The sequence below is a fragment of the Achroia grisella genome, unplaced genomic scaffold (genome assembly GCF_030625045.1).
Source record: "Achroia grisella isolate CSIRO2021 unplaced genomic scaffold, CSIRO_AGI_Agris_v1 utg487, whole genome shotgun sequence".
NCBI classification, from domain to species: domain Eukaryota; kingdom Metazoa; phylum Arthropoda; class Insecta; order Lepidoptera; family Pyralidae; genus Achroia; species Achroia grisella.
Genome location: NW_026712891.1, coordinates 255,827 through 271,654, shown reverse-complemented (window position 1 = coordinate 271,654; position 15,828 = coordinate 255,827). Strand labels below are relative to the sequence as shown.

At 31.2% G+C, this 15,828-nt stretch overlaps 1 protein-coding gene across 3 annotated transcripts; it reads left to right on the top strand.

Moving 5' to 3' along the window:
- Positions 1-64: 64 nt before the first annotated feature.
- Positions 65-15,226, top strand: LOC131845838 (ATP-dependent 6-phosphofructokinase). Of its 3 annotated transcripts, none has more exons than XM_059194971.1 (14): positions 65-564; positions 752-956; positions 1,226-1,380; positions 2,067-2,175; positions 3,319-3,507; positions 6,797-6,940; positions 7,225-7,359; positions 7,990-8,153; positions 9,172-9,313; positions 10,124-10,306; positions 11,802-11,871; positions 11,959-12,183; positions 13,664-13,865; positions 14,375-15,226. In XM_059194971.1, exons 1-14 carry the CDS (start codon positions 284-286, stop codon positions 14,514-14,516), a joined length of 2,346 nt encoding a protein of 781 aa, XP_059050954.1. In that variant the 5' UTR covers positions 65-283; the 3' UTR covers positions 14,517-15,226. The 3 variants fall into 3 exon arrangements, with proteins under 3 accessions (XP_059050954.1, XP_059050956.1, XP_059050955.1); XM_059194973.1 differs by lacking the exon at positions 2,067-2,175 and adding an exon at positions 1,743-1,851; XM_059194972.1 differs by lacking the exon at positions 2,067-2,175 and adding an exon at positions 1,521-1,629.
- The last annotated feature ends 602 nt before the right edge of the window (positions 15,227-15,828 follow it).

Below are 15,828 nucleotides of genomic sequence, written 5' to 3'. Positions count from 1 at the left end.
TGAATGTCATTAATGACATCTGACAAAACATAGCTGTCACTTTTGTTTCTGACATCAACAAACAAACTACAAAGGTCACCTTGATAAAGTGTGCGATAGGTTTGAATTCAGTATTTTATAATTTATTGCAGTAGCTAATAGACGTAATTTTTAAATGGTTACGGAGTGCTATGAGATATTAAAATTCTTGTCTTTAGTAAGAGATTACTAAACTGGTGCAGTGTTACTTAAAAAAGATTGTGTTTAAATTTTTTAAGTTGTCCAGGAACTTTTTTGCCTAATAATGGACGGGACAACACAGAAATTCATAGAAAGAGGGTCCCATAAGGGGAAGGGCCTCGCTGTATTTACAAGCGGTGGTGATTCCCAAGGCATGAATGCTGCAGTACGTTCCGTAGTGCGTATGGGTATTTACTTGGGATGTAAGGTATACTTTATTCGGGAGGGTTACCAGGGCATGGTGGATGGTGGTGATAATATTGAAGAAGCAAACTGGTCTTCAGTAAGCTCTATCATTCACAAAGGTGGTACGATTATTGGATCAGCTCGGTGCATGGACTTCAAGTATGTTCATATGATATTATAAAACATTTTAATTTAAAAACTAGTATTTAAAATAAATAATGTTTGTCTTAGGTACAGTAACAGCTAAGTATTTATTTAAATTATTAAGGAAAATTTTGTATAGTAATGTCCTATATCTTAGTATACTGTCATGGTGTTGTCTGTTAAATTTTAATTATTTTTTTAGAGAAAGAGAAGGCCGTCTGAAAGCTGCTTATAATCTAGTGACTCGTGGTATTACGAATTTAGTAGTAATTGGAGGCGATGGTTCACTCACTGGTGCTAATCTCTTCAGACAGGAATGGTCAAGTCTGCTTGATGAGTTACTTAAAACCAATAAAATTACTAAAGATCAAAGAGAAAAGTATAAGCACTTGCATATTGCAGGAATGGTAATAACTGAATATTTACAATATTATTCTTGTCTGAGAAATAATGAAGTTTCCATGTGAATATATTATTTTAAATATAAGTAGTGTAAATGATAAATAAAATTTCACTAGTACTTTTGGAAAAATAATCTAAACAAGTAGTAATTATATTGTGTTAGACAGAATCGAAATAAAAGTGACTAACTTAAAAGTTAAATAATGAATGTAAATATTTATTATAATAGGGTTTATTGAATAATAAATAATTCAAACATTTTTATTATTTTCAGGTAGGATCTATTGACAATGATTTTTGTGGTACAGATATGACAATAGGAACTGACTCTGCTCTGCATCGTATCATTGAAGCCATAGATGCTATTGTAAGCACAGCATACTCCCATCAAAGGACATTCATTATGGAGGTCATGGGAAGACACTGCGGGTAAATAGTCATTTATATGCTGTTATTGCTTTAAAAAGTATAAATGCTTTTGTTGTTGGTAACTTTATTATGAGGTGACAATTGTAGGAAACAAGTCAATAAAACAATTATTAAAAGTTAATCCAAACTTATTGATTTAGATATCTAGCTGTGGTCACAGCCCTGGCATCTGAAGCGGATTTTGTTTTTATTCCTGAAGCACCACCTTCAGTTGACTGGAAAGATAAACTCTGTGATAAGTTAGAACAGGCAAGCTCATTTATTTAAGAATGACACCTTCCCTTTTTGTTTGCTCAAACCCAGTATGCACCACTTTCTACTCACTCTCTCTTCTACATCCTATAATTCAAATATCCTTTTAGTTTTCTTGCAGTTTACACCGCATTATGTACGGATGCTACTTATAGTTTTATTTGTGAAGATCCAGCGCCCCTCAATTGGAACCAAAAGTTGTGTGAAAAACTAATTGAGGCAAGGATTTTACCTTATCATATGGGAGCAGCATCACTAAATATTAACTTACCATTTCACTATTTTGCAATGGCAAATTTCATTGATATTATAGACAATTTAAAAAATTCCAGTGAAACTGTTCGTCATTTGGCTACATTTTTCACTATTGCTTTGAACTAAACATGGAAGCGACATGTGCATGTTCCATTATGTGGGGGTCACGCTTGTTGCAGTTATCTGGCATTAGTGGCTGCTCTGGCGAGCGAGGCAGACCAAGTTTTCATTCCTGAGGACCCTGTTCCCAATAATTGGGTTGAAAAGCTATGTAAACAGTTGCAACAGGTATGCATGGTTGACTGTAATATACTTTAACACATCATTTGTCTTTGGGAAAATATTGGTAGTTAAAATTTATATGGGGCCGAAATACTCCACATTTTATATACTTAAATTATGCACACATTGAATGTGGAATTTGTGAAGTCTGGTGATATGGATTTTGCTGCATACTCAGAACTACGTTAACTGTGTGTTGTTTGTATTATTTTTATCGTTTTGGTTCTTGCCTATACTAATTATAAATTGTAATTGAAAGTTTTTCTGTACTATAATTTTGTATGTGTTTTCTTAGTGTCAGGTATGTATGTGTATGAAACTAGATAAAAATAATATTCTATTTTCATACGTATCCCTCTAAGAAATAGGCAAAAAGAACTGAATGACTGAGTCTCATGTACATTATGCATAGGCATAATGTACATGAGACTCAGTCATTCAAAAAGAAAGAGGTAAGCAATAGTGCTTACCTCTTTCTTTTTCTACTTTCATAATATATTCGAATCTACATCTGCATCTCGTACATGTACGCTGGTTCCGAAGACTTTTCAATTAGATAAATGTATATTTTATTTGATCATAATGAAAAGTCTCGATCTCATTACCTGCATTATTCGAAATTCGAATTAAATACATCTTTTCAACCGGAATTATTTACACGTACGTGTTTGTACAACATTAGCATGTACCTCACACTAACTTTTTTAATTAATCTTGCATTGCTCAATTTATGATTCATTCGTTATGTTATCTTCAGACTTGCATACAATTACAATTTTATGTAACATTTACTTTCATGTTTATATTCACGTTTGCAAAGTTTCTCTATACTGTACTCTTTTCCAAGCACTAACCCTTTTTCTCTATTAATCTAAGCGCTCTATCTCCCACATTGTTAAATTAACATTAAAAACCTTTATTGTCCTTTACATAAAGAGCAGATTCGGTATCACCACTCAGTGAAAGATAACAAAATCAAGTCACTTAGCCCATAGTGGCAAATTTACCTGATTGTTCCGAGTGTAGGCAACCAATTACTATTTCCTTCTTAAAGTTTGGGTTAGGTAGAAGAAATAATTTGCATGTTCTATCTACATGATCTTGTTATATAATGTTGACTGCTAATTATTTTTATTATATATTATTTAGGAGAGGAAATCTGGTCAACGGTTGAATATCATCATCGTGGCGGAAGGAGCTATCGATCGTGAAGGAAAGCCCATAACAGCTGAACTGGTGAAGAAGGTGGTAGTGGATAATCTGCAACAAGACACACGCATCACGGTCCTAGGTCATGTGCAGCGTGGAGGATCTCCCTCTGCTTTTGATAGAATTCTGGTAAGGATATGCAATAATAAATTATATATCGTTTATAATTACGGCTTCCCTAAATTTTCCAACTCTAATTTACATGTCCATATCATATTATATTGTTAGTGTGTAATTTTTAGTTCCACAAAATTCGAGACATAAAAGTCGAGAAAGTAAATAATATAAATGGTGTCTAAAAAAAGCAATAATCGAGTTTTTGCTCATACTTCTCTCTGGGTGGTCATATTGAAAAATAAGAAGTCCACATATACCACATATCATATAATTATTATTGTTGCTAAGAATTTACTTTTTAAACAAATTCAATCTAACAACAGTTGACAACATAATTTGACAAATTCATTTACAGATGCCATGGCTCGACTGGCCAATAACTCATCATGAAAGTCTATTCAATTGCGCAAAAAATTAAATAAAAAAAATATAAAGATTTACTTTATAATTTGACATAAACTTTGTGTATTCTATACCTTTATGGAAATAAATTACATAAAGGGTTTATTACCATAAAACTACCATATTTTTCTTATTTTGTGTTCCTAGTGGCAATAGTTTGAATTATACGGTGATACAAATTACAGATATAATTTTCCTACATCATAACCCAATCGAAAGATTTTTTGATCTCTAAAATATAAATAAATATCAATCTCGAAATTATTTTATCTAAACAAAATCCGTTAATTGCCTGTAATTGTAACAGTTAATAAAATAAAATTAATGGTCAAATGGGAAAATTTCCGTACAGAGTTCAAGCTTATCTCTGGCTCGAAATTTATAACTATTAATAATAGGGTTGTCACATCTAGAAAAAAATATAAAGAAATAATGTTACTTTAATTAGATTTAAATATTTGTGTAAATAAGTTTATAAGGATACAATTGAGTTACAGCATATAATGCTCAATGTGTTTTGCAACATTGCAGAACAATGCAACAAATACTAATTGCATAATATGTTCCTGGATAACAAAATACGCATATAGTTGTGGGGTCGGTAGCAATATACAATAAAATAGACCCTCACCAACAATAAGTGTATTAAGGAAGATTACATAAAAAATATATCCCATTTTCCCACAATATGTCAAACAGACCACGGCGTATGCAGATGTATGTCCATCCACGAGTAATCACGCGCACGCTCTTGTGCCATGTACCTGTAGAACTTGAACTATGTTCAAGTATTCGGGTATTCTCCATATGTATATCGTGTATGAGATATTAACATTTGGACAGATTACCAGTCATAACAAATTTATAACAGTCGTCATGTAATTACATATCCAAAAAAATGTGTCTAATTAAATAATTTTGATAATAAGGTCACGGGGCCAATAAAATAAATAAACTGAACTGACCTTTATGTTTATGTAAATAATGAAACTACATAATAATTAGTACTAACGGCTTTAATTTTTTTTTTAAATTGGTATAATAATATACGATTAGTTTAATATTCTAAATCCTTCTTTTTGGAGTTTTATAGATCTCTCATGTTGATTGCGGTAACATAGAAACTTCAGTGGCGAATACTAAATCATACTAATTAATCATGTTGCGGTTTGTTTAAAGCTGATTATTCTGTTATCAAACCTTTAATTTTATCTACTTTATACTTAAGGCACAACCCTAGCGAAATTGATAATTTGTGATAGAGGCTTGGATTCTATAAAGATATCATGACTTAAATAGTTTAGTACACCTAATTACTAATATAGGAAATGTAAACATAACCATTTTTGTCTGTCAGTATGCTGTAACGATTTGCATTTAACTTGTAGCACTGTTAAAATTCTTTATTAGACACTTTTTATACACAAAAATATATAAGATTCTTAATATTAAAATATATACAATATAAGCACTATAACAGTATGCGGCCAGTACGTTAGCAACAAACAGAATATCTTGAATCCTGCAGACGAATAGTAAATAGGTACTTGTTCTCACACAGGGTGGCCCAGAAGTCACTTTACATTTTGAAAATTAAATAACTTTTTTTCTATTAATATATATTTTTTTCTCTTTTCAGAATTAAAAAATATAATCCCTGGAAATTTTTATCATGGATAAGTTAACAACAGAACAGCGAGTGAACATAATTGAATTTTACTTTGAAAATGGATGGTCAATTGTTGCAACGCAAAGATCGTATATGCGCCATTTTAATGTTCGACAAGCTCTCTGAAACCTGACAGCATAATTTACTAATTTCTGAAAGTCTGCTGGTTTTAAAAATTGCACTATTTGAACCTTGTAAGGGTACATGTGCAAGTCTCTTTGAATGCGCTGCAGAGAACTCCGTGAGATGCTAAGTTCTTGACAACGCCTTCGAGTGGATATGGTTGGGTTTTCTTCAATGCTACGGCTCACAGCTTCAGTACTTTCACGTGTACGTACTGAAAGACATCGTCCACTTCTAGTCCTATCACTTACAGAGCCATGCTGTTGAAAACGCTTCACTAAGTTCCTTATTGCAGCCCTACTAGGGGGATGTCGAACATTAAAATGGCGCATATACGAACTTTGCGTTGCAACAATTGACCATCCATTTTCAAAGTAAAATTCAATTATCTTCACTCGTTGTTCTATTGTAAACTTATCCATGATAAAATTTTCCAGGGATTATATTGTTTAATTCTGAAAAGAGAAAAAGAAATATATTAATAGTAAAAAAGTTATTTAATTTTCAAAATGTAAAGTGACTTATGGGCCACACTGTACAATTGAATGTAGTGTTTGGTTTCTTCAATGTCCTGGCGAGAAACATTTTATATATTTTCCTCTCATCATATTGAATTTTAATAATAGTATCAGACTACAAATATAATGGCATAGTACTAATAAAACAAAGGAATAATATTATTAATATACTATTTCGGGTCTTCAAACTTCTCCTGACGTTTCAACAGTTTCGAAAGTTAAAAAATAAGATAAAAAAAACGCATGCTTGCAGAAAAAATAACTAAACCGTATATGTAATGAGTAGGACATGAAAGGGTTAATTACAATAGTTATTACAGATGTACATAGAGCCTAATTGTATTTTGATAATGTCTTTAGAAGTCACAAGCAATAAATATCGGTTTCATATAAGTATATCGGTTTCATATCGATTTAAAAACAATAACGATCGCACTATATATCAACCTGCAGATTTGCTCACTTCAAAGATTGAGATAATGTTTTATACATTTATTTTTTATGAAACCTAATACGGGTACAATCGTTGCTACGGGGTTTTAGTAATTATTATACAAATGTAATGTACCTAATACTAATTCTATTTCAGGGTTGTCGTATGGGTGCTGAGGCAGTAATGGCACTGATGGAAGCAACTCCAGAAACTGAACCTTGTGTGGTGTCCCTTGATGGCAATCAAGCCGTGCGGCTGCCGCTTATGGAATGTGTGCGACGCACTAAAGCTGTTGCTCAAGTAAACAAATTACAGATTACCCCTATTATCGATTATTATAAATTATATCTTATTAATAGAAACAAAAAAAACGTAGATGTCATTTATTATTTGTTGTAAAACTTAAGTTATATATCTAACGAATTTAGATGAAATCTAACCCATTCTGTATAAATTATTAATAATTTAAGCGAATTAATTTAATAACATGACTACAATTTTTTAGCAGAATGTTTTAGTTTTCAAGTCTGTTATGATATATATATATATGCAATTTGTAACACTATTAATGAATGTTATATTAGGCTATGGCAGATAAAAACTGGGATTTAGCAGTGCAATTGCGCGGGCGCAGTTTTGCTCGTAATTTGGAAACCTACAAGATGTTAACTCGATTGAAGCCGCCAAAAGAAGCCTTCGACGAATCCGGAAAGCCTTCCGTAAGTAGTTAAAATATATCAATAAAATATATATAACATATAAATAAAAAATTGATAAGACTGTTATTGCTGTGTTATAGGTTTTATACAATTATAAAAACATGTTTACGAAAAGTAATCAGTATTATACAAAAAAATTGGTGTGTTTTTACAATACTTTTTATTAATGTAATATGACCTTTATCTTCTGGGTAATAGTGAACGACGTTTTAATGCTGTGACATACTTACTTCCGTTATTTTTAATTATAAATTAGAATAATTATCAGTATTATTAATTAGAATCGAAATATGTAATAAAAAATATCCTTATATACAAACTGCAACCATACGTGGTCACGTGATTTATGAAATATATAATAATAAACTTTTTATTATTTTACTAATTGAGAACAAACCTTGAAGAATAGATTTTGATGCAATATATAATGAACTGATGTAACCTTGTCTCAATAAGGAGTCGTCTCAATTATAATAAACAAAAAAATAAATAAAACTGAATTAACAATGTACAACTTTTTATTATTTTCCCAATTAAAAAAAGATAAAATATCAAAAATTATTTTTTATTTCGCGCTATATAGATTTGAGAAAGAAATGCTGCCGTTTTACTTTACTTTATATAACCCAGGAGGGCTATACATTGGCGGTGATGCACGTTGGAGCGCCTGCATGCGGTATGAACGCAGCAGTGCGCTCGTTCGTACGAAACTGCATCTACCGCGGCGACACCGTGCTGGGTATACATGATGGCATCGAGGGATTAGTCAGCGGCAACATTGTCAAGATGGATTGGTAAGGAATAAATATATTGTAATAGTATAAATTCCAAAAGTGTGCCTGTCTGTCTGTATATCTTATTATGACTAAATGGACGGATCCTAATGATCTTTGAAGTGAAGATAGATCGCAGCATATGAAGACGGGCTAACTTCTGTCTCGAAAGCTGGTATATGAATAGGGGATGAATGTTTGTGCAAAACAGTGACTGTCTATAGATTTGACAGACAGTCATATTTTTGGCTTTTGGCTCATGGTTATATGGCTGAACGGATCATATTATTTGATGTGAACCGTTAATTTGCAGTTTGACTGTAGACATAACATGATATAGACAGAGACACCTACATAAGCTATTATACTTTGTTCACTGTCTCCAATGCTTTTTCAGTATACATATACATCTTATATCTATAGGTATACTTAAATATATCTAATAAGGTTTTTAAGGGTCGGCAATGCGCAAATGATACCCCTGGTGTTTCAGGTGTCCATAGGCTACGGTAACCATTTACCATCAGATGGGCCGTATGCTTGTTTGCCACCATCGTAGTACAAAAAAAATCTGTAAGGCATTCATGAAGTACCTATTATATATCGAACTGTACTAAATACTTCAATAATTAAAATACCTCTTTATCGTCATTGTGTGCGAGTGAATTTTCTATTGCACTTCATTGCTTTTAAAGTAGTGCTTTGTTATGCATTGTTAACACTATCTGTTTTTATCGGTCATTTTACATATCTATAGTACTGAAGTGTTAATAATCATATTTAACACTATTCATATAATAGAATTTATAAATATTTCTTAGAATGTCTAGACCTTCTTATGGTAGTTTAGGTTATTACTCGTAGATATCATTAAGATTTTTGTTCTTTATGCATTGTGTAACACTTTATTTTTTATCGATAATTTTACATATCTCTAGTATTTAAGTATTAACAATCATATTTAATATTGTTTATTATCTACGTGATTTAAATATATTTCTGGGAACGTCTGGGTCATTCAAATTGTTATATTTATCAGGTCTGATGTAACTGGTTGGGTCGCTCAAGGCGGAGCATTCTTAGGCACGAAACGAACATTACCAGGAGACAAGAAGAAAGAAATAGCTGCACGCATCAAGCAGTTCAATATTCAAGGACTCCTCATTATTGGTGGCTTTGAGGTTTCTGCAAATATATTTCATTTTCAGCACTTTTATATATAAAAATCTAAACTAAGCATTCCAAACGTAGGCTCCCATATTAAGTACAATTCCATCCCGCGATGTTAGCCTGGTATTTGGAACTTTTCAGTATCGACCAAATACGTATTCTATAGGATTACGTGGGTACATATGGCATATTCCGGAATATCCATATTAAGAATAGCAATATGTGATGGATATTATATGCAATCATCCACGAAATGTAGTACACATTATGTGGATATATTCATTTATATGTATAGGCGACAGTCAACATTTTCTATCAGGTGGGCTGTTTTTTTTTATGGATGATAATGATATACTGTGCCCGCCTGCGTTAACAGTTTACGCTGGCGGGGCACCAGTAGAAGATGATAAGATGAACATGAGCTCAAGTAAGTTAGTCCATCGGGACAAGTACACCAGGAATTTATTACGAAGGTTTCCAGGTGAAACCGCATGGTCAATCTGACATGGTGCATAGCTAGAAATGGGGTCATCAGTCCACATTTCTAACAATACCCATTTCCCCAACGCTGTTAGCGTCTTTAAAATTTTAATTATATTAAAACATGAGTAATTTGAACTTTTTGCATACATGCCGGAAATTCTATAATACAATAGCCAAAATTCTGAACCTATGCAAAAAGTTAAAATTGTCATTAAATATATGTCATAGAATGAACACTGAGGTGTGAGGAACACAATTATTACTTCTTTTTATTGATTTTAGAATATTTGTGCATTCATATTTGTAGTAAATGAATATTTATTATTGTTAAACTTTAGGCTTATCAAGCTGGTTTAGAACTATACGAATCCCGAAGCCAGTTCGCCGAGTTCTGCATCCCGTTGGTGATCATTCCCTCTACGATCAGCAACAATGTACCCGGCACCGATTTCTCTCTTGGCGCTGATACCGCTCTCAACGAGATTACTGAAATTTGCGACCGAATCCGGCAGTCTGCCCAGGTATGTTCTTGTTTATACTTTTTTATGAACGATAATAGTAATTTGTAATGTTTTTTTTTAAACTGGCCTGTTTTCTTAATGTATTAGGTTTTGTCATAATAGAATTAGATAATTAGCATTGAATTGAATACCACTAAGACAGACTTGAGTACCTACATTAAAAGATAATTTTTGACGTCACATACATTTATTGACATATATTTTTTGTATGAAATGTATGTACCTACATTAAAATATAATTTTTTAAATGTATGAGATGTATGAAAGAAATGTATGTACTATTTTCTCTAAAAGATAATTTTTGAATGAAATGTTTGTGTGTATAAAATAAACATCATACCACAGAGTCATACGCACGTTAAAAACAAACTGCTATGATATATTAATGAGAAAGGAAAATCAACTTTATGGTATTCGAGTTATCGATTTCTCTCTTTTTTAAATACTATTTTAATCTTACCAGTTGCCAGTATTCGAAGACAGCTACGATTCGTACTCGATATTTTAAATTATTATGTAATCGATTATTCAGTACAAATGTAAATAACCAACGACACTAATAATGTACTACTATATTCCGTTCTTTGAAACAACACTGCTATAATACATAATAATGAAAATTTACTGTTCACAACGACTCATTAAAAGCATCATCGAATAATGCGCTGTAATAAAATCCTGTTATCGATTATAAAAAAAAATCGATAATACATGTATTTATTTTTAATATGACAACACTTCATACATAAGTATTATTGGAAATAGTATTATTTGTTGTTCGGCTATTTTTAATTTACTTAAAAATTTTTTATATGTTTAATTTACAATAATAATATATTAAGTGCTTATTATTGGAAAATATAAAAAAGACATTTATTCATACAAATGACGACAATGCCATCTATGAAAGCATTTTGAAAACATTGAGCCCCATATTAGCACTGATTAAAGTGTAATTAAGTACCAAAATGAATAAATATATAAACATTACTTTTCTAAACGCATTATTTCATTTTAACATGTATATATAACTTTTTAAAAATTGATTAAACATTTTTGAAAACTCATCTGTTTTTTAAAACGTTTGCAAAACTATGAAGAATTCCATCGATACCAATCACGTCTATTTCAATAATAATGGCTACTTCCTCATTGAGTGCCACTGCTTGTAGTAAAGTATTTCCAAGCTTAAAAAAATGTCTTAAAGAAGTCAATGTCCAGCTTGGGCATATAGTAGTGTTATTTCACCTTTTTGCTTGGCTTGGCAAAAAGAAATAGAATAGAATGCGAGAAAGACAAATAAATTGCGAAGTGCTCTGTTACCAAGGAGGTCAACGAAAAGAATACGCTGATGCCATTCTAAAAACCACGACCACTGTCAGTAGTGTACGCCTAAAAAAGTGATAGTTTATATAGAGATGGAGTGCAGAAGGCAATTTTTTTTACATTACAAAAAAAATAAGTCTCATTATTATTTTATTTGCGTCTGTTACAGGGAACTAAACGTCGTGTTTTCGTTATTGAAACTATGGGAGGGTACTGTGGTTATTTGGCTACTTTAGCAGGTATACAATTTGTGAAACATTATATTTGCTTCAAGTTTATTGTATCGTATGATTATAGGTATATATAAAATACGTGTATTTGTTCAGGTTTAGCTGGAGGCGCTGACGCAGCATACATATATGAAGAAAAGTTTTCAATCCAAGATTTACAGCAGGATCTGTATCACATGGCGTCGAAGATGACTGGCGGTATACAGCGGGGACTTATTTTGAGGAATGAGAAGGCCAATGATAATTACAACACAGACTTCATATACCGCTTGTACTCTGAAGAGGGCAAGGGATTATTCACAGCCAGAATGAATGTACTAGGTAAGTTGACAATTCCAAGAAGCTGACTGGCGTCAAATTTTCTCATTCTATATTTAAAGAAAGAAACCTAAAACTTAATGAATTGCACCTTATTAAAATTACGCATTTTCAGTAAAATAAACTCTGAGAGTTTGCGTAAGAAATTGTTTCAAAAGAAAATTTTGATTCACTTTTAATTTATACACTTTATATCCTAATGAAGAAACTCATGGCATGACAATTTAACTTCTCTCTGCTAATGTTTTTTTAGTTTTACCATTTTTAACTCAGCTGTATGCAACCGCCTATTATTCGCCTACTACTTTATAGGACATTATTCAAATTCATTAAAGACAGACATTCCAATTATCAATTCAACTATAATTATACATATACATACTCAGGAAAGTTTAATCAACGTTTTGATATAAATATTATTTTACAGTATATATTATACTGTATACCTATTAATATTTCAATAAAATTTGTATCCTTAAATGAAATAGTATGGAATTACATTCTTATTAAATGAAACACGTTAACACGTTCACTACCACTTAATTCAGTCTATGTGAATTCACTCGTTTATGGTGGAGCCTAATTTGTCCCTTATGTGCCAATAATATATAGGGAGTCGTATAAAATTTGATAAAATTCGGTGAGTATACACATGATACGGATAAAGTGGCACAAATAATGGACTCTTTCATTTTTATCTCTATTATCGTAATAGATAAACCCATATGTTGGGATTATAAAAATGTAAATGATTAGAACTTTAAAATATACCTTGAACATATTACAGGGTTAATTTGAGATTATGAATATTAAAAACATTATTTTTTATGTGTAATCGTTAACCATATGTTTATACGTCGGTCAGATAATACTAGATGTTTCCGCGACATAGTCATTATAATAACAATTTAAAAATATCAGTGTAATAGTTTTTCTTTCTTCAGTTAAAGCAATTATATGAGTTGTTTTCTTCATACGGGTGTACTATAGAGTCAAAAATACATACGAATTATGGAAACCCTACGACAAATTTGTACGAACAATTTTAATAAAACTTCAATATTTTGTTGATATTCGTTTAATCATTCTCTCGAGAGATATCACACAAACAAAATATGAAAAGTCTAAATAAATAAAATTTAAACCATATAGAATAGCAGAATAATTAACTATATTGTTTATATATACATATATAGAATTGTTTTTGTTCGCCGTGAAGAACCAAAAGTCCTTTTGCATGTAAATAAATAAATTTATTTAATAATTCAGAATAAACATTAGTTCAATCAGTTTAGAATGAACTACTGGGGTATTGTACTTCATTAATGATGTTTTTACATTATAATATACATTGATTTTTAAATAATAAGGCTACTGTTACTCCAGGTGGTGTAGTCAATTGTGTTGTCAACTGATTGTGTTAATTTAAAAACATTGTTTTACAAAAAAAATGCTCTTATGCAACATGTAATGTCAATTACAGGTCACATGCAGCAAGGTGGTTCACCATCGCCCTTCGACCGCAATATGGGCACCAAATTGGCGGCAAAGTGCCTTCATTGGCTTGTTGAAACATTACAGAAGGGTCCGGCCAATACGCCCGAATCTGCCTGCTTGCTGGGTGTTGTCAAACGGCAATACAAATTCACACCTCTCGAAGAACTCAAAACCCAGACTAACTTTGCGTATGATTGCTTTTATTCTCGATTTCTTTTTTATATGTAACTCTGTATTAACCTGAAATTCAACCTAATTTGATTGCTTACGACTTCGCTAGTGCATGACCGTAATTTTCGGTGTTATCTATAATATATAAAGCTTAATTCTTCTAGAGTCGTAGCAATAGGCTAGTACTATCCTTTACACTGGTGAGTTCAATTCTTACCGACAGAAAATTGTGTTAATTTATATTTCTAACTGATTCTTCCAATAATAATAAGCCAAATTAATCCGAGATCCGACGATAGAGAACGAAAGTTAACAAAGTGATGAATACTAGTCTGGAATAACAGTTGTGAATGTATACTATTTTATTGTATGTTAGTTCCCTTGAATTGATTTATCAATATTCTTGTTATTCATATATTGATAATACTAGCGAATCTTACCTCTGTTCTGTCCATTATAATCACAGTAGCTTTTATTCTTTCTTATATCTGATGATACACATTACTACAGTAATATATTTTTACAGACAAAGAATTGCCAAGCAGCAATGGTGGATGAAGCTTCGTCCGTTGCTGCGTATCCTCGCCAAACACGATTCCACATACCAAGAAGAGGGCTTGTACATGACGGTTGAACAAGGCGAAATCGATTCCGATAATGTTATATAAATACTCAATGGAAAATGATCTGTGGCTTATATTTAGAATATTATTAATCTATTCACATGCAAAGCAATTTATTTCTTATAAGTATATTTTTTGATATTGCAAAGAAACAATTTCTAAATAATTATACAATTTACACAACATACATTTAGCTGTACAGTAAATACAGATTACAGATTACTATATTTAGCCTAGATTTGCATGTAAAATTGACTATAAATTAACTAACTTCAACAAACAAAAGTGTGTAAAGTGCCATTGCTGGTTAAAAACAAATTGGCAGTATAGTGTAATGTTATTTCATTATATTTTTAATTCGTGACATTAAATTATTAGCATGTTAGACTACATAACACGGGGGTGAAAAATATAAAATTAATAAAAAAAACTAGGGGCTATAGAAAGATGTTTACTTTAAGTAATAGACATAATGCATACATTTCTTTTAAAATATATAAGAAAAATATAAAATATGTAGGTAAACAATGGTGAATTAATATTAGCTATTTAGACTGTATTACCTATTAAACTAATTTATTATCTTAGGTTTTTATATTAATTAGGTGTCATGTATAGTATTATAGATGTTTAATATGAAAAAATTATGTCTTATTTCGTATGCAGGCAGCAAATGTAGCTTACATAAATATTATAAATTATTTTCTAGCAAATGTAAAAATTCTGACATTTATTTATAAACAGGTATTGAAAATGTATTTATTTCATGTATACATACGATTTTTATATATATTTTTTATATAATATATTATACAAATTGCGGAAATAAACATTATGTTGCCTTACTACTATTTTTTTATTTATTCTTTAGAAAGATTATTGTTGATAACGAGAATGAAGTGAAATTCCTGATAATCTCCTTTCAAGCCGAAAGGTTGAAATTAGGGTTCATTTCACGGGAAATTCATAGGTTTTGTTCCCGGGAAATCAAGCTCGAGAAAAGTCGAGAACTCGAGAAATCATGTACCTATATAGAAATTAAATTGCCCTTTGTTTTGTTGCGTGGCGGCGCAGTAATTTAAGATATTAACGTTTTTGTTTTCTTTCATGTTATTTTTTTATTTTATAGAAACTATTTTTGTTTACGTTGTTTTTTTTCTAAATAAGCAGCCAAAAATGGTGCTGTCATTATAAATATAAGTCTGAATAATTAGGTCCTAAAAAATTGAAATTTGCGTTTTGTAAGGGAATAACCTGAAGTATTTTTTTCAAAATATAATATATTTATTTAATCAAAGTATGTACCATTTCTATTTATGCACTTTTGCCTTTTGTTTTTGCACTTTGGACTGCCCCA